We start from the raw sequence: 22,942 nt of genomic DNA on the forward strand, positions 1-22,942 counted from the left end.
TTGTCGCCTCAGATGGCTCGGGGAGTCTGTGCGTGAGGTTCAACTGGATTTGGGGTGAAAGGTTCACACCAGAGCTGCTTCTCCCAGTGTATGTAAGTGTGAATTAACTCTCCACATTTATGTGGAAGAAAGACACTGCTCCCCTTTGCGGAGACTCTTGCGATCCTAGCGTTGGAAGGAATCCCAGAGAGCTGGCACCTGTCACAGTCCTGCTAGAGGCTCCTTTGTGCACAGTTCCTTAGAAGGTTATTATTTTGACCCAAAATTTGTTTCTCTAGAAAGAAAGCCTTGTTGTACTTGGAAGGGTCCCCAAGAACAGCAGCTTTAAGTCAACTCTCCTGTGTAGCTTTTCTCAGCCCTTCCCCCAGGTGTCCTGGCCACTCCCACCTGGGAGGCCCCCTGCCCTGTGCCACTCTAGCTGGGTTTTAACCACTCCTGCCTCCTTCGATAAAACTTGAACTCCTTGAAGGCATGAACTGTGTCTTGTTCACCTTTGAATTCACAGGGCTTGTGGCACTCTCTTAATAAACACATTGTGAATGAATGGAGGAATGAATGAATGAATCCACAGCAACCCTTTTATTGAACCTAAAAGGGTACTAAGGAGTGGAAGATACAGTGACTTATCCAAGTTTATACACAAGTTAGTGACTGGGAGTAGGTTTAGAAGACACATGGAGTGATGATTAGATTACCAAGTTCCTTTGAAGGACTTGTTTCTGAGGGTGGGGTGTGGGAAGGGAACACATCACAGTGGAGCAATGGGAGACATTATCCTAGCTTCTGGCAGGTTTTGGTATAAATTAACCTGGAACAGGGAAAGGTGCGGGGCAACAGTTAGGGGACTTTGAAGAGAGAATAAGTAACATTTATTAAGTGCCCACTGTGTGCAAAGCACTTCCAAAGACAGCAAGAGATAGGAGAGGGAGAAAAAACACTAACTGTATTGAAAGAGAGAAAACATACACAACAGCTTGAGATCACTCCGCTGAGTCCCAAGTAAATGCTCTTTGAAGTCACCCCGGCAGGGAAGAACGGGCTGAGGAGATGTGGATCAGGACCTGAAGGGTATGAAAGGCTGAGGGGCATGAACTGGTAGGAGAGATGGGGTGGCAGTCCAGTCAGCAGTGGGGTGGGCAGGACTGGTAACGCTGGCTCCCTCACCTCCCCTGCCTCCGACCACTCTTTCGGCCTCACTATATCTATCACGTATCCATTTTGTCTTCATTAGTTTCCTAGGGCTGCTGTAACAAAGTACTACAAGCTGGATGGCCCATAAAAGCAATTTATTCTCCCACAGCTGTGGAAGCAAGAAGCCTGAAATGGAGGAGTCAGTGAGATTGGTTCCTCCTAGGCTAGAAGGGAGAATGGCCCTATGCCTCCCTCCTGGCTTGTGGCAGCTGGCAGCCCTTGGCGTTCCTTGGCCCGCGGCTGCCCTCTAACCTCTGCCTCTGTCTTCACATGACCTTTTCCTCTGAGTCTCTCTGTCTTGAATCTCCCTCTCCTTTCTCCTATCAGGACACCTGTCATTGGACTTAGGGTCCACCATAAATCCAGGATGATGATCTCTTCTTGAGATCCTTCATTACAGCTGTAAAGACCTTATTTCCCAAAAAGGTCAGATTCACAGATACCAGGGCTTAGAATTTGAACATCTTTTGGGGGGACCACTATTCAACCCACTACACCATCCACTCCCTACTGGTAGCTACTATTTCGAGTGGCGATCCCTGTGCACATTTCCCTCCCTGCCCCCCTGGGGTGGTCTTCACACCAAGTCTCTTCATTCTCATTCTCAGGCTCCCAAGTGAGGCTGGAGAAATTCCAGAGCTGAGCTGACCTGATCCAGCTCACAGATGTCTTATGCCTCACTCCAGTCTGGCTAGTGGACCCGACACACAGGTGCATGAGGAACATTCTTCTTGGCCTACTGTCCCTAACCCCTTTCCAAGGTCTCTGCTTTCTTTCCTAAGAAAACCCTACCAAAAGGAGTGAGCCCCATCCTGTCCCTCAATAGCTCTATGCTCCTTTGTTAGCTCCTTTTTCTCCATGCTAGGGAGGCTATGTGTAGGTGCTCTAGCCACGAGACTCAGCTCAGTGCAGTCTTCCAGCCATGCCCATCAAGTGGCATTCATACACAGGAACAAGCCATTTTGGAAGTAGATTCTCAAACTTCGCCTATTCCATACTCCAGCCATTTGAGTCTTCCCAGTTGAGGCCCAAGACATCATGAAGCATAGAAAGACCATCCCTTATGTGCCCTGTCCATGTTCTTAATCCACAGAATCTGTGAGCATAATAAAATGGTTGCTGTTTTATGCCACTAAGTTTGAAGTAGTTTGTTATGCAGCCACAGATAAGTGGAACAGAATTTGGCACCTGGCAGCAAGACATTGCCATCTGCCATATGAAACTGTGGCATTGGTCTTGGGACCAGGTGGTAGGAGATCCCAGAAAGGCCTCGATGATACTGTTAAGGAAAGCTGGAAGGTACTTGAAAAGACTGCAGGTGAAGGTTCAAAGGAAAGTTGAGGAAAATGTAATTGGAAATTGGAGGAATAGAAATTCTTGTTACATGATAGGAGAAAGTTTAGCAAAACTCCTATCTACACTAATGTGAAAAATAGCAAAACTACCTAATGAAGTGATGGAGCTAGCTAAGAAGATTTCCGGCAGAATGTTGAAAATGTCAACTGGTTTATTTTGGTTTGGTATCATAAAAAATAGAGAGTGAGAGAAGAGTTAAAGATGGAATCATTTTGTTTTTAGGCAGAATTTGGAGGAGATGTAAAAACCCCAAGGCAATCTTTCAGGCAGCAAAGAATTTTCAAAATAATAAAGACCTCAGCGCAAAGATCAAATCAAGGGTGCTGTCGGGGGAAAATGGTCTTCTGGTAAAGATGACGGCAAAGGTGTGATTGTAAAACCCTTTGTTCAGACCTCAGGAAGGTCAAAGATTAATCTAAGATTTCAGACAGACAGAGTACTCCTAAGGCTCTAGAAGGCAATTGTTGCAGAGCCATCCTGTTCAACAAGAGGGCTGCTATAAAGATACTACCCCTCAGCAGCTTCACTGGGGGTCCCAATAGAGAAGTCCTTGTCTTAAAGAGATTCATATGTGTGACTTTTGTCTGATGGAGTGCTCCCCAATAAGTCACAGAAAACCCACAGAGTTTTCTAGACAGTTGTATTGGTAGAAGCACCACCACCTCGAACAAAAAGGGGCAGAAACAGAGACAGTGCAAAATGAAGAGGTCTTTGGACTCCTTGACTTCTATGAGTGTACACAGGCTGAGAAAACTACTCAGAGGCAAGATGGGCTATTTCCTATGGGAAAAAAGATGACTCAGGCAAAACCAAGAGGCCAGAGAGTGGAGTTAAAAGCCACAGAATCATTGCTAAGGAGCAATATTGGGCCCTAGTCAAGGAACTGTCAACATGTGGCCAGCTGGAGTTCAGAAGTGCTCTAACCAGTGTCTGCTGTGGGCCTCTCATTTCCTCCCTTTTGAACCAGAACCTCTATTGTAGTTGTCCTATGCCTGTCCCACCACTGTGTACCGTGTGTGTGTGTGTGTGTGTATGTGCGCGCGCGCGCGTGCGTGCACGTGCGTGTGCAGGGGAGTGGGAGTAAATAACTTGTCTTTCTAGTTCTGAAGTCTTTAGATTGAGAACAGCCAAAGAACCAAACCTGAAGAGTCTCAAATGCCCAGACTTGGTTTAGATGTAATTCTGGACATCAAGCTGAGCCTGATGTTATAATGGGATGAGACTTTTGGGGGCCTTGGGAAGAGGCTGAATATATTTTTCATGAGGCCAGAGGGTAGAATGAAGCAGTTTAATATAATGGCCACAAGTTCTGTGACCAATGGAATGTGATGAAAGTGCTGTTGTGTAAGTTCTAAGAGTTCTCTGGCTCAGCAATTCCAGGAGAATTACTGGTTGACCCTGATTGGTCCTCCTTGGTTCAGAAGCTCTCCGCTGGACCAGTCATGATGGTTTTGGAGTGGGATGCATTGACGGACTGGACTTAGGTAATATATTCACCCTGGAGCCACATTCATTGACAAGGATGAGGGAGGTGAGGGATGTTTCTCCAAAGGAAAAATCAGAGTATGGTTCCCAAAAGAAAGTTGAATGTCAAGCAGGCAAAAACAACACCTGTCTATTACCATAAGACAGAGGCCCTGTCCTTAAGGAACTCAGCGTAGTAGTATGGAGATGACAGGGAAGTAAGTAACTGTAATGTGGTAAGTGCCATGCTAGTATAGGTATATGGGGAGTTAGAAAAGGCTTCCCAGAGGCCTTTGAGCTGGGTCTTTAAAGGATGAGCACAGTTCAGTCACACAGACAAGAGAGAAGAGGGTCTTTCAGACAAAGGAAACAGCCCGAACAAAGGTCTGGTGGCATGGGATGTCATATTTGTTAAGAGAAGGCAAGTTGTCTGGTGTAGCTGGAGTATAGGGAGATGGGAGTAGAGAGAGAAGATGTTGAAACGTAGAGAGAAGTCAAGTTATGAGGGACCAAGTAATGCCCTGCCAAGGAAATGGAACTAGATTCCATAGGCAGTGAGGACACTGAAGATGATTAAGGAGAGAGGTGACAAGATTAGATCTGTTTTTGGGAAACAACTGTGGAAGACAAGTTGGGAAAAGTACCAAGTGACCTAGAAGTAGAGGCCCTTTGGCCCAGAATAGATACTAGATACTTATCCTAAATAAATAATTGGACAAATGCCAAAAGAACACAAGCATATCCGTTGACATAAACATAAATATTAAACAATAAGGGACTGTTTAACAAATTGTGATATGTTTATTCTATGACATGCTAACTGGCCATTAAAAATGGTGATATGGGTAAATATTTACATAGAGCCAAGATATTGCATAAGTTACATCAAAAAGCAAATTATAAAGTATTATGTAGAGTACAATCATATTTTAAATTTTTTTAATGTATTTTATGGCTCTTCCTTAAGTAAAATGCCCAACTAATAAATATAGAAACAATGAAAGAATTAGAAAATTAAAATTTTGCTATAACCAAAATAATAATTGATTCAGGCAAGAATCAATGGATGCCAAACTTTCAGGTGAAAGTTTGATAAGGAGTGAAATATTTATGTAGTTCCACCTTATCACCACACACATTACTTCCTCTTTTCTTTTAAACAGTTTTATTGGAATGTAATTTCAAATACACAATTCAATGGTTTTTTTAGTATATTCCAAGAGTTGTACAACCATCATCACAATCTGTTTGTAGAACATTTTTGCCCCTTCCCTCCATTAGCAGTCAGTCCCCATTCCTTCCTTCCCCAGACCCCCTGACAGCCACTAATCTACTTTCTATCTCTAGAAATGTGCCTATTCTGGACATTTCATATAAATAGAATAATACAAATATGTGGGTTTTTTGTGACTTCTTTCACTTAGTATAATGTTTTCAAGGGACATCATGATGAAGCATGCATCAGTACTTTGTTTGTTTGTTATATTTTGTTTTGTTAATCCTCACCGAGGATATTTTTCCCATTGACTTTTAGAGAGAGTGGAAGGGAGGGAGGAAGGGGGAGAGAGAGAAACATCAATATGAGAGAGACACATCAATTGGTTGCCTCCCACACATGCCCAGTCCAGGGCTGGGGATGAACCTATTACCCAGGTACGTGTCCTTAACCAGAAATCAAACCCAATACCCTTTGGTGCTAAGGCTGACCCTCTAACTACTGAGCCACACTGGCCAGGGCAGCACTTCACTCATTTTTATGTACCCTTATGACCTCAAAAAGGTTTAACCTTTTGAGAACTGTTTTCTGGAGGAGCTGCACTGTTTTACATTTTTACCAGCAATGTATGAAGCTTCAAATTTCTCTACATTGTCACCAATACTTGTTATTGTCTGTTTTTTATATTTTAGCCATCCTTGTGGGTGTGAAGTAGTATCTCATTGTGGTTTTGATTTGTATTTCACTAATGGTTAATAATATTTAGTATCTTTTCATATGCACAGATTTTTTTTCACAGACTACTTTTTTATTGATTTTTAGAGAGAGAGGGAGAGAAAGAGAAACATTGACCTGAGAGCGAAACATTGATCAGCTGCTTCCTGCACACAGCCCACTAGGGATGGAGCCCGAAACCCAGGCATGTGCCCTGACTGGAAATCAAACCAGCAACCTTTCGGTGCACTCTGGAAAGACACCCAACCAACTGAGCCACACTGACCACAACACAGATTACTTTTTAATTCCAAAGGGTAATATAGTAACTTTACAGCAGATTCCACCTTAACCTTGAATCAGTTTACATCACAAATAATTGGCACTATGTGCCATCTGATGTGATGCACTGACAAGGACACACTCTACTTATATAATTTCTACCAAAAAATGCAAAGCTTGAGTCTAATCATAAGGAAAAATTAGATAAAAACAGATTAAAAGATATTCTACACATTAATTGGCCTGTGTTCCTCAAAAATGTTCTGAAATGTATGCTTTTGGATCTATCACCAAAGTAAGTTATACTCACCAGTTGGGTTTGTGTGAGTAGTATTTAAAACATTAATTTGTTTAATGATAATTAAGTATATAGATACATACATAAATTTTTTGTATACTTAGAAAAAATCTAGATGGATATACATTAAATTGTTAATTATAGTTATCTCCAGGTGGTAAAATGTTAGGTCTTTTCTTGTGGTTTATCTAGATTTACTAATTGTTCACAACTGAAAAAAATACATAACCCATGTAATAAGATAGACTGTAAAGGAAATTCAAAAAATAAATAAGTAGAGAAAAAAGTTAGGAAGGAGAAAGGGGAGGAGGAGGGAAAGGAAGCTGGCAGTAGTGGCAGTTTCCGGGCATCACCTACCTGGCACATCAAGTACCCTTTCCTGAGTCTTAATTTCATTGCTTTGTCCTCCATGTAAAACTACAAATTGCTGAGCACTACCCCTTCTGTATAAAACAAGCACTCATTCATTTAGGAGGCATTTATTCAGCTGCCGGCGCTGTGCCAGATGCTGGGGATACAAAGATGAGAAATGGTTACTTCCTTCAACGAGTTCATAGTAAAATTGCAATATTGTATGATAAAGGGAGTAACTGACACCCATCTAGGTAGGAAGAGGGAAATATTCACTCTTTCTGAAGGACGGTGGGTGGTGACGTCTTCACAAAAGAGGACACACATGAGCTGGGTTTCAGGAGAGCAGCTGTGGGCGCGGGGAGGGCAGGTAGATTCGAGGCACAGGGACCGGCATGTGCAAGGATATGGAGCTCCCACCAGGCTTATTCGGGGGACTTGAGTGGCTCAGCATGGCTGAAATAGAGACATTGGAATGGGATGGAGAGTGGGCAGAGGGGGTGAAGCTGAAGAAACAGACCAGCAGTCAGTTTTAAGGGACTTCATGGGTCACCTTGGACCCTTAAGGCATGGTCTGCGGGCAGCAGCCTTGGCGCCTCCTGAGCGCTTGTCAGAAATGCTGACTCCGGGCTCATCCCAGAGCTCCTGAATCAGAATCTGCATTTTAAGAAGAGGTTTGGGTGATTCATTTGCGTTCAAGAAGCTCTGATTTAAGGACTTTGGACTTTATTCCGTAGGCTCAAGGGAGCCTGATAACAGATTCATCCTCCCTTGGCATCCTTAGCAGGAAAAGGTTCTTCAACTCCTCCTCCCAGTCCCCTCCTTCCCGGTTTCATCACCAACAACTGCCTCCCAGGAACCCAAAGCACTCCAGGTCCCCGCCCACTGCTTCCCTTCACAGACCTTGCCTCAGCCACATTGTCCTAAACACTTGACAAAATTCTTGAATTCAGGAAGACCCTTGGGTTTGAAAGATGGTAAGTGAAAATGTGAGATTCTATGATTCTATGAAAGAAAACTGTACAGAAAGGTGACGCTGTGGAACTCATTATGCCTAACCAGTGGTACGTGCTGAAAATGGAAGTCGGCCCAAATAACATTTAGAAAAATTCACGGGTGCTAAGTCCGTGGTGAATTAAGAGAAGCCGAAGATGCCTGCAGACATGGCTCCTGACCTTTTCTTTATAATAACATGAATGGGGATTTTTTTCTGACTATAAAACTAATACATGTGCATTATTGAAAGTTTGGGAAATAAATTAGTTTGAAAAAGAAAATAAAAGGGCATTCAGAGAAAAAAAAAATCAGAAAGGATTAAAAACAAAATGGAACAGAGATGGAAATCAAGTGTATGTGTGTGCTCGCGCATGCACACACACACACACACACACACACACACACATTCCTCTTCCTCCCAACCCCTGGGTCCTTCTGATTCGGTTAATCCATAATTGCAGATTGATCAATATTCAATGTTTACATAATGAAGACTACAAACCCTACTGCATTAAGCTATGTAATATACAATGGTTACTTTTCCTTTCTTACACGTTTTGCTCTTCTGGAGGTTAATCATCTTTGTTGTTATCTGTTCATTACCTTAATTTTCTATGTTTTTACTAATAACTGTTTTTCTTAACCCTCCTCTCGATGTATTCCAATGCATTAGACGGTCTATCAATTTCTTCATGTTGACGCCGTCTTCCCAGAATCTCCTGACTTCTCTCACCTGTGTTCACTCTCAAGCTCTGCTAGAACCTCTTGTCCAGGAATCTTCCTTCATCTCCCCCCTGGGTTTCCCTCACCACTCTCCTCTGTCGTAAAGCTGCATTCTGGATTCCATGAACCTCCCTTTTTTTTTTTTTTTTTTTTTTTTTTTTTTGGTTTTCTACCTCATTTTAGTGGGAAATACTTTCCAGAAAGAGTTCATGGAAGATAATGTTTTTGGCTTCTTGCATGTCTGAAAATGTCTTCATTCTGTCTTTACACTTAATCATTTGGCTGTGTATAGAATGAAAGATTGGAAACAATTTTCCTTCAGAATTTTCAAGGCATTGTTTCCTTGCCTTCTAGCTGCCAGTGTGGCTGCTGTGCACAATTCAGTGCTATTATGGTTCTTGATCTTCTGTATGCAATATTTTGTTTTGAATCTTTCTGGAAACATGTCGGATTTCCTCTTTATCCTCAATGTTCTGAAATTTTACCATGCAATGTCTTGCTCTGGAACTATTTTAATAAATCCATTATACCTGAAACTTGATAGACCCTTCAGTTCTGTGAAATTTTTGTGAATTATTTCTTTGAAAGTTCTTTAATAATTTGATAGTTCCCTGTGCTTTCTCTTTATGGAAGTCCTATTATTTGGATATCAGATCTTCTAAGCTGGACCCTATTTTCTGTCTTCTCTTTTCCATCTCTGCCTTTTTGCTCCTTTTCTGTTTGTCAACTAGAGTATTGTCAACCAAGAACCCTGACTGATATAATAAAAGTTTACTTCAGCCCGGCCGGGCATGACTCAGTGGTTAAGCGTCAACCTAGGATCCAGGCGATCGGGGTTCCATTCCCGGTCAGGGCACATGCCCGGGTTGCAGGCTGCAGCCGATCAGTGACTCTCTCATCATTGATGTTTCTATCTCTCTCTCTCCCTCTCCTTTCCTCTCTCTGAAATCAATAAAGATATATTTTTTAAAATAAATAAATAAAAGTTTATTTCAGAGGGGAAAAGAGGAGATTCTGAAAATAAATGAAGGAATTGGCCGTTAATAACCTGCAGGTCCTATGGGATTTCAAAAAGGACAAGAAAATAGTTTAGGTTGTGGAGGGTGAGCTAGAGAGTCTTCCAAACGGTCTCCATATACATTCTCCATCTCATCAGTAGTTAGTGAAGGTAGATTGTTGGCTTTATGCATCCGTTGGAGTCTAAAATGTGTCTTAAGGGAGAGATGGAAGATGAAAAATATCCTTGTTTCCATTTTACCTTCCATTTGGGATTGAGACAAATAAAAACACCAACATGTGAACAAGGAGAATCTGAAGCCTATGTCAGATTTAATGAATTAATGTACAAAAATCCAGCTCCAATCTTCAGGCCAATATTCTACAAATATTCACTCTCTTCCTCATCTCCCTCTCTTCCTGGACAGAGACTAGTTTTCTTCCAAATCCATGTTTTGTTCTTCCTGGACACATGGCTAGGCTATATTCCCCATCCCTCTAGTATCCAGGTGGGGGCCATGGAACTGAGTTCTGGCCAATGAAATGTGTGTGAAAGTAAGGAATGCCTCTTCTGGACCTGGCCCCAAAATCATCACTTGAGATTCTCCAGGCTCTCTCCTCCCTCTTCTGAGCCAGATATAGAAGACTACTTGAGGACTTCAGGGCCCCTGGGAAAGGCAGAACTTCTAGATGAGTCCATGAAGTCTCTGAGAAGCAGAGGATCCTTCCCTTCTCCCCCACTGACCCACACTGAACTGTGACATAAGGGAGAAATAAACCTTTATTGAGATTTGGAGGTTGGTTGTTATAGCACTTAGTCTACCCTGCCTAATTCTACTCCACCTTTGGAGAAAGCGCCTTTACTTCCTGGGTCTGTTTCCTCATCTGAAAATGAAGGGTTTAGAATGGTACTCTCTTGGTTGCCTTTCAGCTATAACACTCCATTTATAAATTGTATGGTTATTATTCCAAGTGATTTCAAACTCTACAGGGACTAATTGCAGAATTTTTCAATTATATTAAAGAGTAAATTCTCCATTTATAGATGGGCTGTGTTCTGAAAGTCCAGGTATGAGTTCCTTGTTGGAACACTGCTTATGTCAGAAAATACATTCAATATTTTAAAGTATATCCTCAGTGCTTAATCCTCAGTTCCAAGGCCCCCTGAGCCCCAACTGTAGGCAATGAGGGAGGCAGGAGGTCAGAAACTGAGCAGAATCTCTGAGGCATGATTAGAGAGGGACAGAATGGGAGAGTAGGATGGGGTGGACCATGGGTCAGGATGTCAGTCGCACAAGCCTCCTTGCAAGGTCATAGGAGCCACTATACATGTGAATTATTTCTATCTTGGATATTTTCAATTCCACTTCTTAACAGTGCTTGGGTACATGCTGTGTGCAAAACAGAGATGGATTTACTGTGGAGCTAATGAAGTCCAAGCTTCAGGGTCCTCACTTACACACAAGACCCTTCCAAGGCCCTAGAATTATGTTCACAAGGTTTTTATAAAGTTTGAAAAAGTAAGATATTTTAACTGTAGTTGGTTAAGACTGCTGTCTATTTCCACTTCAACTTGCCCTCCTTCACATTCCCCTTTGTGTTAGATGGCACTGGAATAGCCACAGGCATTTTTGGAATCCAGCTAAGGGGAAGTTTAGTTGGGATACATTCCATTTGGGATTTATTCACCTGGTTTACAATTACTTGCACGCATAGTTGAGCTATGACCCACCGCCCAGATGGAGGGATAGCTCCAGGAGCCTTATCTACCTACTTATTTGCTAACTCACCTGGAATTGTGACTTGTAGGTGCAAGGCCAAAGTTCAAATCAAGATCTAAACATTTCCTACAGCACCTGGCACCAGAAGTGTAAGGTACTGGAGGAAAATCAAGTTTGAAAATGTATAAAGCCAGAAGCTAATCTGAAGAAAATTCTTCCCATCATCAGCTGTACAAAAATATAAGCAGAAGTCTCTGTCCTTATTGACATCCAATCCAAAGAAGTTTTGTCTTGTTGGCAATATACTCAGTAACACAGTGTGTATCATTTTAAATGTATCATTCATTTTTTTCTTTTTTGATGAGAACTGTTCAGAATACAATTTATCAGAATTCCAATCTTTTTTACATTTTTGATGATATACATTACTGATATTGACACAGATAATTAAAAAGTCATAATACATTACTTATAATGAGGTTTTCAAAGACAAATTGGCTAGTAGATGTAATCAATTCAGAGAATACATCTAAGATTAGTCCCTGCACAAGAAAATTTGAAATGCTCTGGAATCTTACAGCTCATAGATGAAAGAAATTTTGATCAAGGTCTTTCCCCATTTTGATAACGAAACTAAATATTTACATGATATTGCCAATAACAAATTGTGAACATGAAACTTTTCTAAACAATCAAAAAATAAAATAAATTTGGTCTGCCATGCTAAGAAAAGACTAAATTCTTAGTCATCCTCTCTGTAAAGGAGTACTATCAAATTACTGTCATATGAAGATAGAATCAAAGAGTAAATAGCCAAAAATGTAAGAAAAAAAGTAATATTCAGCCCTGGCCAGGTGGTTCAGTTGATTGGAGCATCATCCTTTACACCAAGAAGGTTCTCCTGTTACTTCTTCTCTGTACCTTCCTTGTTTCGCCATCTCATGTATATTTTTGCTGCCATCATGGACCCAATACCCTTTGACTCAGTGCTGTGTAACCCTTCCCTTTGGACATCCCCATCCCCCACCCCATCCCCTTTCCTTAAATAAATTCCATTTTTATTTATCCACAATCTGAGAGGCTATTTAGCCTGCCCTCAAACCACCCACCTTAACCTTTCAATAAGGGTCTACGTTCATTCTTTTGCATATGAATAACCAGTTTTCCCAGTAGCATTTGTTGACATTGAGTTTTCATTCAACAAATATTTATTGAGCATCTTTGGCCCAAGCATTATGATAGTAGGCATAGGAGATTCAAGATCTGAATAACATGTTTGCATGCACACCCTCTACAGCGAAACCGCCTAGGTTCAAATCCCGGTACTACCATTTCTAATTGTGTTACCTTGGGCTAGTGACTAACTTCCTTGTGCCCCAAAGTCCTTATCTACATAAAAGGGACAGTATTTATCCCTGACAGTTGGTGTGAAGATTAAGTTTAATACATGTAAAGAGCTTAGAAAAGTGTCTGACACCTGGTAAGCACTCTTAAGTGCTGGCTCTTAAGGCTTAGTCCTTACCTCTGGAGAGGGTCACAGTCTGCACTTGCTCTGTCCACCTGTCCCACCTGGCAGGCAGGGCCACTTGGGTCTTTTGACACCTCAAGTGACACATGGCTCCTGGCCACCCTTTCCTGACAACACGGGATAAACCGAATGCTGATTCCTGTGTCATAGTTTCACTGTGTGACCCTGGACACGTAATTTCTACTCTCTGGGTCTCACTTTATACATTTGTAAAGGAAGGAAGTTAGACCAAAATCGATTTACAAGATCCCAACGAACTCCTCGTTCCAGACAGTCCAAGTTGATGCTCGCTTCGGCAGCACATATACAGATAATCCAAGTTGAAACTATGTCGGCTTGGGGAAGTCACAACCACTCTGCTCGTTTCCTCACCTGTAAAATGGGGTAATACTACTAACCACCTCCCAGGTTAGGCGAGGCCTCTGTAACTTAAACCAAACGCCCGGTCAGCGCTCGCCCAGTGGGCGCCGCCCTCATACCCACGCGCCTTTGCCATTCAGCGCAGGCGCACTGGCGCCGCGGCCGCAGGTTCCCGACTTCCGGTTCCGCCGGGACAGAGACGCCGGACTGAGGCTAATGGCGGCGTCCACCGAACAGAACACCGGAGGCGTAGAAGAGGCCGCGGTGAAAGAGGGACCGCGAGTTCTGGAACCCGGCGCCGCCCCGTTCGGAAATTTCCCTCATTATTCCCGCTTCCACTCTCCAGAGGAACGGCTCCGCCTCCTGCCTCCGGAGCTGCTTAGCCGGCTCTTCCCTCAGGGTCCCGAGACGAAGCCGATTCTGGGGCTAGACGTGGGGTGTAACTCCGGGGTGAGTGAGAGGGGAGGGATCGGAGGTCAGGGAGTCCAGCGGTTGGCTGCCTCCATGTCCACTGGGGCTCTGGCCTGGGCGTAGCATCACACCTTTCCCAAAATTCGTTTAAAGGCGTAGCGTTGATGGACTCCGTGCTGCTACTATAGCTGCCCTTCAGGGTCCCGGCACCGTCTGTCTTAGGACTCTTGTGACGGAATTTTACTCAACTACGTGCGGAATTCCCGAGTCCCCGCCTCCGCGTTAGCCACCCCTAGGCCAAACCTTGGGTGGGAAGGGCCACCGTATCTGGGCTTCTGGCGCTTGCCTCATGTCCAGCGTGGCTGGCGACATGGCCGGGGAGCGGGGAGGGGGCGTGGGGTTGGGATTGGTTTACTGGAAGAGATGAGCCAGGGAACAGAATCGTGCCTGGAATTAAGATTCGTGTGCCATTCGGTGCAGGACGGGCCCAGGAGTCAGGCTGATATTTCAGCAATGAGTTTACTGAGTACGCTGTAGAGGATTGAGAAGCAGAAACACAGCATCCTACTGGAGGAAGGCATTGCCACGTTTTATTATCGAAAAGTATAATGGTTATAGTTAAACCACATGCAAAATAGCGAAATGTCTCTCTGACACCAAATGCTTCAAAAGTTAATGCCCTCGTTCTACCTCCAGGAGCAGGAGAGGGTGGGGAGAATTTTATTGTGTTGCTGGGCATCCTCAGAAGAGATTTTGGTGGAGGGTTGAAGGCTATAGAGACACAGCTGATAAAGGGGAGGGGGCACTTGAATATAGACTCAAAGGTAGAATGAGCAAATGGGTGGGTGTCAGGAAGCCCCCTGCAAACATTTCTGCACTATAATGATGTAGGAAGTCAGATGGGGAAAGCAATGGAAAAGAGACTAGGTTTAAGGCTTAGGAAACCACAGATTTTAAAGTTGGCAGGGGTGTATATATACACAGTAGAGGCAGTTAACAAGGGCAGTAGTTCCCAACCTGGTTGTACATTTAGGGAGCAAGTCTTTACTCACCCTAAATCATCCTTTTCCTCTCTGCACAGTGGCAACTACTATTTATAATTTCTTGGGTATGCATACTATATGTATACAAGCATTTATGTATGTATAAATATCTTCCCTCTTTTAGTTTTACAAATAGTAGACACTATTTTGCACCTTGCTTTTTTTGCTTTTTTATTGAATTTATTGGGGTGACATTGGTTAATCAGGTTTTATAGGATTCAGGTGTACAGTTCTATAATACATCATCTGTATATTGTATTGCACCTGGCTTTTCATTTAATAATTTGAAGGTCATTTATGTCACATCATTCTTTTAAGTAGCTTCATAATATTTTATTGTACAGATGTGCCATAATTTATGGGGTGCTTTGTTTAAATTTTAAAAATTCCTAGGCCCCATTCTAGACCTACTGAATTAGGATCTTGGGATATTAAGCCCTGAGTCTGTATTTTCTTTTTTAAACTTCCAAGGGACTCTAGGGCTGAGGAATTGAGGATGGAGAGGATGAAGAGATATGGTGGAGGAGGGACTGGTGTGACAAAATGGCTGGTCAAACATGGGGCACACCCAAGATCAGATAGGAGGAGGGAGACAGCAAAGAAGTAAATAGATAGTAAGGAAATTAAGCGGCATAGTGTACAACCTTCCTACTCAAAGTGTGGTCCTCGATCTACAGCATTGGCATGACTTGGAAGCTTATTAGAAATAATCTCAGCCCCCACCCCAGTTTGCTAAATCAGCCTTTATTTTAACAAGATCTCTAGGTGATATGTATGCCCATTGAAGAGTGAGTAGCCTGGTGTAGAAGAAAGAACTGAATGTAGCCTAACTCTTGCTGTGTACTAACCATGTGACATTGGACAAGTAGTCTCTAGCCTCTAAGCCATAGTTTTTAAAATACAGTTGTTTTGGTGAACTATACCACACATAGCGAAAAGTGCATAAAACATAAATCTACACTTATGAATTATTATAAAGCAGATGATTTTATGACTACTTTCTAGATCAGGAATAAAACATTTTCAGTAGCCCACAAGTCCCCTATATGCCTTTTCCTGTTCATAAACGGCGCCCCTTCCACCAAGAAGTAAGAACTAGCCTGACTTTTATTATTGTTTCTTTATAGTTCACTATTTTGATATCCCTAAACAATGAAGTTTAATTTTATCCATTTTTGAACTTCATATAAATGGAAGCTTATATATTTTCTTTTATGTCTTGCTCTTTTACTCAGCATTATAAATTTGTGAAAGTCATTCATACTGCTGCACTTCGCTGAATTCCTTCATTTTTAGCTGCTATTTAGTACTCCATCTTAATTACTACATCACATTTATTTATCCATGCCACTATTATAGAACATCTGGGTTGTTTCCAGCCACATTTCTTCACCTGCACAAAAGGCATAAATATTTCCTCACAGGATTGTTGAAAAGAGCAAATGAAGTAGTGAATAGGACAATGCCTTGGGAAAGATGTATAGAAGAACACAAGTTTGAGTTAGTAATAGTGGTTACAGAAGTCAAAGTTAGAGAAAGAGATAGTGACTTAAGAGTCAAAAAGTGCTAAGATGGTGAGAATCAGATCATTGAAGAAGGAGGTCAGCAGTGACTTGGGAGTGATGGGTGCAGAAGCAGAATAAGTCTCAGAGGGGGTGGTGAGGCATAGGATAGGTAGTAAAATTGAAGCTGTAGAATGAAGGCTGGGTGAGGACTTTTTGGAATGTATTTTCATAACCACCTGTCTGAGAAGCAGGTTTTTATAAGATGGTGCTTGCTCTATTCCTCACCTTCCTGGTAAGAACACTGGTGATGCCCCTGGAACCCTTCCCTCCTTACTGGAGCCTGAGATACCCAAAGAAAAAAACAAAAAGATAGCGAGTTTACCAGCATATTAAGCTGGAAAATACTGTTCTAGTTCCTTTCCTGCATCTCTTGGGCTGTAACTTTCAACCATACAACCCAATCTGCCATCAGAATCAGGAGAGCAAAGCTAGAAATGTTTCATTACAGCCTGTTACCCCTGGAGGGCGCTGAGAGCCTGCTTTGTGGAAAACTGTCCACCTTCCTTAGGTTATAGTTTTGGAGTCTCACATCCTCTAAAGCCAGGAGTAGGTGGCAGTGTAAGATAAGAGGCTAAAATAAAAATAAGAAAGAACTTTCGGCCTGGCAAGGTGTGGCTCAGCAGTTGAGCATTGACCTAGGATCCAGGAGATCGCTGTTCGATTCCTGGTCAGGGCACATGCCCGGGTTGCAGGCTCGATCCCCAGTGTGGGGCTTGCAGAAGGCAGCCGATTAATGACTCTCTCATCATTGATGTTTCTATCTCTCTCTCCCTCTCCCTTCCTCTCTCTGAAATCAATAAGGATATATTAAAAACAAACAAACAAACAAAAAACTCTTGGACACGGACAAGTATGGTGATTGTAGGGGTTGGGGAGGTGGAGGTGGAAGAAGGTATGTATACGGGGGATAAATGGTGATGGGGAAAAAATAAAGATAAAATAAAAAAGATAAGGGGATAGACATCTGTAATACTGTAAACAAATTTTTAAAAAGAGGATAAGAGATAAGCTTCTCTTCTATTCACTGGTTGAAAGCTGCAGTGACAAAGCTCTTTTGGATTCCTCTAGGATCTAAGTGTGGCTCTGTACAAACACTTCCTTTTCCTACGTGATGGGGAGACCTACTCAGATGCCTCAAGAGAACTCCGTCTCCTCTGCTGTGACATAGATCCAGTCCTGGTGGAGCGAGCTGAAAAAGAATGCCCATTTCCTGATGCCTTGACTTTTATTACCCTGGACTTCATGAATCAAAGGAGCCGGAAAGTTCTCTTGAGCTCTTTCTTAAGCCAATTCGGACGCTCGGTTTTTGACATTGGCTTCTGCATGTCAATAACCATGTGGATTCATCTGAACCATGGGGACCAGGGCCTGTGGGAGTTCCTGGCTCACCTCTCCTCCCTCTGCCACTACCTCCTTGTGGAGCCACAGCCCTGGAAATGTTACCGGGCAGCTGCAAGGCGTCTTCGAAAGCTGGGCCTCCATGATTTTGACCACTTCCACTCCCTTGCCATCCGAGGTGATATGGCCAATCAGATTGTGCAGATCTTGACCCAGGACCATGGCATGGAATTAGTATGCTGCTTTGGTAACACCAGCTGGGACCGTAGCCTTCTGCTCTTCAGGGCAAAACAAACCACAGAGACTCATCCAATCCCTGAATCACTGATAGAAGGAAAAGAAAGGAACAAGTTAAGATTCGGGAGATAGTGAGATGAGAGGGGGAGAAGACCAGGAAAGAGATATTGAAAGGGTTCTCTTCTGAGAATTAAGTTCATTCTCCTTAATTCCTTAACAGTCCACTTCAAAACCTGGCAGAAGCTTTTGGCAAAATGTCCCAGATGCAACTGAAAAAAAAATCAATATCTGTTCCCCATTGTTTGGGATGATCCTGAAGGAGAATGCATCTGTGGAGCAATGACCTGAGCTGTCTGGATTGAGATGGCCTAGAGAAAGTGATCCTGTTTCTGGGATATGGAAGGAGCTGCTTTTGGTGGTTATTTAGAAAAGACCAGGCTAGCCTTAGGATGTGTCATTTCCCTGGGCCCCTTGAATCTGATCTGGCTTCTTCAGGATTTAATTCATCATGCCTTTGGGCAAAACCTCACTATACTGTCTGAAAAAAGAATCACTGGCCTGGCTGAAGGTGAGGGTTAGTAGGAAAAACATCTTATCTTTCCAGGGCAAATCAAGTCTCTAACATGACCAGGCTCAGCACAGCAGTTACAGATACTAGGCAAGATGCATTGGCTGACATTTAAAAGATTTAAATTATTGGGGGGGTGGGGGAGTAAACAGAAGGAGACTTGACTTTGGGTGGTGAACATACAATATGTAGATGATGTATTACAGAATTGTACACCTGAAACCTAAATAATTAACCAATGTCACCCCAATAAATTCAATAATAAATATATAAATAAAAGATTTAAATTATGGACCCAAAATCCAACTGGTATAAATGAAATGAATGAAGTGGGATTATATATAATGTATATAATTGTATATAATAAAAGTGACGAGTATGGTTGAGAATGCCCTGTGAATCTGGGGTAGATAAGAAACTTCTGCTTTTACCCACTCTATCCAGGAAGGCTTCAGCTCAAGAAAAAAACCTCACCTAAGCTCAGAACAGAAAACAAGCCAGTGAATAAATTAATTCAGGACTTTTTGTTCAGCATCCTCTGCCAAAGCTCACCAGTATGGAGATGGGAGACACACACTAGTATGGGGGTGGGAATGTATGTGGAGAAGCATACATAAAACGTAGTCTATAATTGGATGAGTGCTGTGGGATAGTGTTGCTGATGCCTGTTAGGTTTTGATTTTTTTTTTTTTTTAATATATCGATTACAGAGGAAAAGAGAGGGAGAGAGAGAGATAGAAACATCAATGATGAGAGTCATTGATTTGCTGCCTCCTGCACGCCCCCAGCTGGGGATCGAGCCCGCAACCCGGGCATGTGCCCTGACCGGAAATCGAACCCTGATCACCTGGATCCTAGGTTGATGCTCAACCTCTGAGCCATGCCCGGCTGGGCAGGTTTTGATTTTTAAAACACCAATCAGTTGAATCCAAGGGAAAGTGGAAGATGGAGAAAGATGTTTGGTGAAGAGAAGATGGAAAAACAAAACATACCTAGGTAAGAAGGGAGATTGAGTTGATGAGCTTCAAAATCCCTAAGATCCTATTATTTTCTGAATTTAAGTTATAGAAGAAGGAGCAGGGAACAAGAGTCTGGACCATCAATTTCATGTTGCACCTCTTAACGGAGAAGTTACATTAAAGCTCCTGCTAAGGAATTTGAACTGTATGCATGGGAGAGCAGAAACCACTGCTGCCCTGCACAAAAGAGGGTGGGACTAAAACCTTCATTTAGAAAAAACAATTTTTCTATTTTGTGCTGGTTAATTGTGTTGGTTGGTGCCATTTCAAATCTCAATTAGATTCCAGTACTATTTTTCAGTCTTTATATTGCTGCTCCTGATCACTTTTATGCTAGTGACTCAGACTTTTACACTTCTACCCTTCTACCGGCTCTTGACTCTGCCCTGCTCCATTAATCTAAGCAAGTATCTTAACTACCAACTAATGTCATTCTTATTTGCTGTTGACAGGAAGTCTTTTCTTGCCCTCAGTCTTGAACTTCATCTTGCCTCCTTTTCACTTCTAAACCTACCCAGTGATCACCAAGTAATCTCTTCCTAAGTTCTTGATCCCAGCCTCTACTACTTCTCCCAAATTTTGCTTTATGGAGGATCCCTTTGGTGTCTCCTTGGCTTCATAAACTCCTTCCTGTGCACCTACCAGCATGTTCAATTCTCTCTCATCTTCAAAACCACCGATTTTTCCTGTGTCCTATCTTTTCCTCAAGCTTATGCAGTCTTTCCTTCCATATCTCCACCACCAAATGTGAGCAAATTCTTTGAAACAGTAGACCCCACAGCCTCTGCTCCCCAACTTCCCATTCATTAGTAACCTCCTGAATACCAAATCTGTGCCTCTTTTCAATCTTCCTCCTGGGCAGTGGCACCAGTCAACACTATTGACCCTTCTTGAACCTTTTGCTCTCCCTTGGTTTCTCCACCATACTTTCTTCCCTTTATTCTCTTCCTAGCTCTTAGTTTCTCACTACCCCATAAGCATTGGTTCAACTTTTAATTTGCATAAGTTACCTGGTAAGTCCTGGATTCATCTCCAAAAACAGTGATGGGACTTAGGAATGTTTGTTTTTTTGTATTTTATTGTGGTACAATATACATAACATTTTAACCTTTATATATATATTTTTATATATTTTAGATTATACATATTATATGTAATATATCAATTATATATTAATTGATTTTTAGGATGAAAGAGAGAAAGAGAGACAAACATTGATGTGAGAGCAGAACATCAATTGGCTGCCACCTGCACACCCCCTCTGGGAACCCAGGCATGTGCCCTGACTGGCAGTCAAACCAGCAACCTCTCGGTGTGCAGGGTGGTGCCCAGTCAACTAAGCCACACCTGCCAGGGCTCATTTCAACCATACTTAAGTGCACAATTCCATGGCATTAAATATATTCACAATGAGGAATATATATATATATATATTTTAGTAAGCATCCCAGATGATTCTGATGTAAGCAGGCATAGACCACACTTAGGGTTTCATTCAGTCCTCTTCTACATGTTTTTCCTGGGGCGAGTTCCTCCACTCCCATGCCTTTAACAACCACCTATATACTAATATCCCCTAAATATATTGGTAGCCCCACCTCCACAGTTCCAGATGAATGTCCTGTTTTGTAGTCATATCCCTCAGATATTAGACATTGCAAATTCAACATCCCAGATACAAACTCATTACCCTCATTCTAAACCTACTCATATCTCAATGGTGACATCCTCCCATTGCTCAAGCTACAAACCTCAGTTGACTATCTTCGCTTAATACTCCCCACATTGAAATAGTCACGAAGTGCAACAAATTCTGCCAATAATGTAAGTCCCATTTATTGCATCCAGGTGGCTGGCACCTAGCATGGGTTCCTGTCATCTACCTTCCAATCCATTCTCTGTCCTGCTGCTAGTGTTCTCTTTCTCTTAAAAACCTTCAGTGACCTAGAGTCTTGTCCTTTTTCAGTGCCTAAACCTATGTTGTTTAATACAGTAGGTGCTTGCTATTTAAGTACAACGAAATAAAATTTAAAATTCAGTTCCTCAGTCAAGTAGCCACATTTCAGGTGTTCAGTAGCCACATGTGACTAGTGATTACCCTATTAGCACAAATATAGAACATTCCCATTGTTGCAGAAAGTTTTGTTGGACAGTGCTGGTCTTCAAGGCCTTAATTATTTATGGTTTACAAGATCAAAACTGAATATAAAAATCTGGAAGTAATTCATATAGAATGATTAAGATTTAATGAGTAGTGCCCAGCTGACATGGCTCAGCAGTTGAGCATTGATCTATGATCCAGGAGATCAAGGTTCGATCCCCAGTCAGGGCACATGCCCAGGTTGGGAGCTCAATCACCCAGTAGGGGGCATGCAGGAGGCAGCTGATCAATGACTCATTATGATGTTTCTGTCTCTCTCCCTCTCCCTTCCTCTCTCTGAAATCAATAGAGATATTAAAAATAATAAGTATTTTATCAGATTCCTTCTTTATACCCAGCATGCTTTTAGCTGCTGAGGGGGTAGGGAAAAATAGATTAATCAAGCCTAGACTTCCAAAGGTTAGATTTGATTCAGCAAATATATTAACGTTGTGGAGAAAGGAAGAGGCTCATCCAAGATAGCATATGATCATGTGAGCTTCAGAGAAGGAGAATTTTCTGTGGGCTACAATAAGCATGGAAGACTTTCTGAAGGATATGAGATTTGAGCTGTCCCTGAAAGGAATATAGCTTGTTGCGTGACAGAGAAGAGGGGAAGCAGCATGCCCTGTTGCCTGGAGAAAGGACCCTCTTGGCAAGGGTACACAGGAACGGGTGTTTTGTACTTGAAAAATAGACAGGACTGAGTGGTCTAGAATGGAGATGTCATTCTGGGCAGACATGAGAAATACTAGTGGTCTTGGACATTTAAGTAAATCCTGGATGGAATATTTAAAAGTAAAAAGAAAACCATAAACATACTAGAGAAAAAAGGTAATTTTTTAAAATTGGAGTACTTTCTAAGCATAACAAAGAACCCAAAATATCAATAAATTTGACCACATAAGGCAATGAAAAAAATCTAATAAAGTCACAGAAAGAATGTGGGGGAAATAGGTATTCTAGTGTCCTGTTAGTGGGAATGTAAATTAGGATGACCATTTTGGAAGGTAATTTGTCAATATTTATCAAAATGTGTACTGCATACCCAGGAATCCCATTGCTAGGAATTTGTCTTGTGAATATACTCACATAAGTATGCAAGGATGTGTATACAACATTATCCATTACAGTCAGTGGACAAAAATGAAAAGCTAGAAGCAACCTAAACGCCCATCAGTAGGAAACAAAAAGTATGGTACAACCATTAATGGATTACTATGCAATCATTTAAAAGAACAAAATAGACCTATATATGCTAATATAGAAAGGTCTCCAAGATATTTCAAGAGCAAGAAGTAAGGTGCAGAACAGTGTGAGTGGTAAGATACCACTTTTGTACCTATTAAAAAGAATATACACATAGATGATAAAGTAAATTTGAAAGCAAAAAATCAAAGAATAGCAGATAAGCATATTTAGTCA

The 22,942-nt window shown here is 42.0% G+C and overlaps 1 protein-coding gene across 1 annotated transcript; it reads left to right on the plus strand.

Annotated features, from left to right (window-relative positions):
- Positions 1-13,386: 13,386 nt before the first annotated feature.
- Positions 13,387-18,934, plus strand: BCDIN3D (BCDIN3 domain containing RNA methyltransferase). The gene is made up of 2 exons (XM_016201077.2): positions 13,387-13,646; positions 17,284-18,934. The coding sequence occupies exons 1-2, from the start codon at positions 13,413-13,415 to the stop codon at positions 17,920-17,922; spliced, it is 873 nt and encodes a 290-aa protein (XP_016056563.2). The 5' UTR covers positions 13,387-13,412; the 3' UTR covers positions 17,923-18,934.
- The last annotated feature ends 4,008 nt before the right edge of the window (positions 18,935-22,942 follow it).

The sequence above is a fragment of the Miniopterus natalensis genome, chromosome 2 (assembly GCF_054644295.1).
Source record: "Miniopterus natalensis isolate mMinNat1 chromosome 2, mMinNat1.hap1, whole genome shotgun sequence".
Lineage (NCBI taxonomy): Eukaryota > Metazoa > Chordata > Mammalia > Chiroptera > Miniopteridae > Miniopterus > Miniopterus natalensis.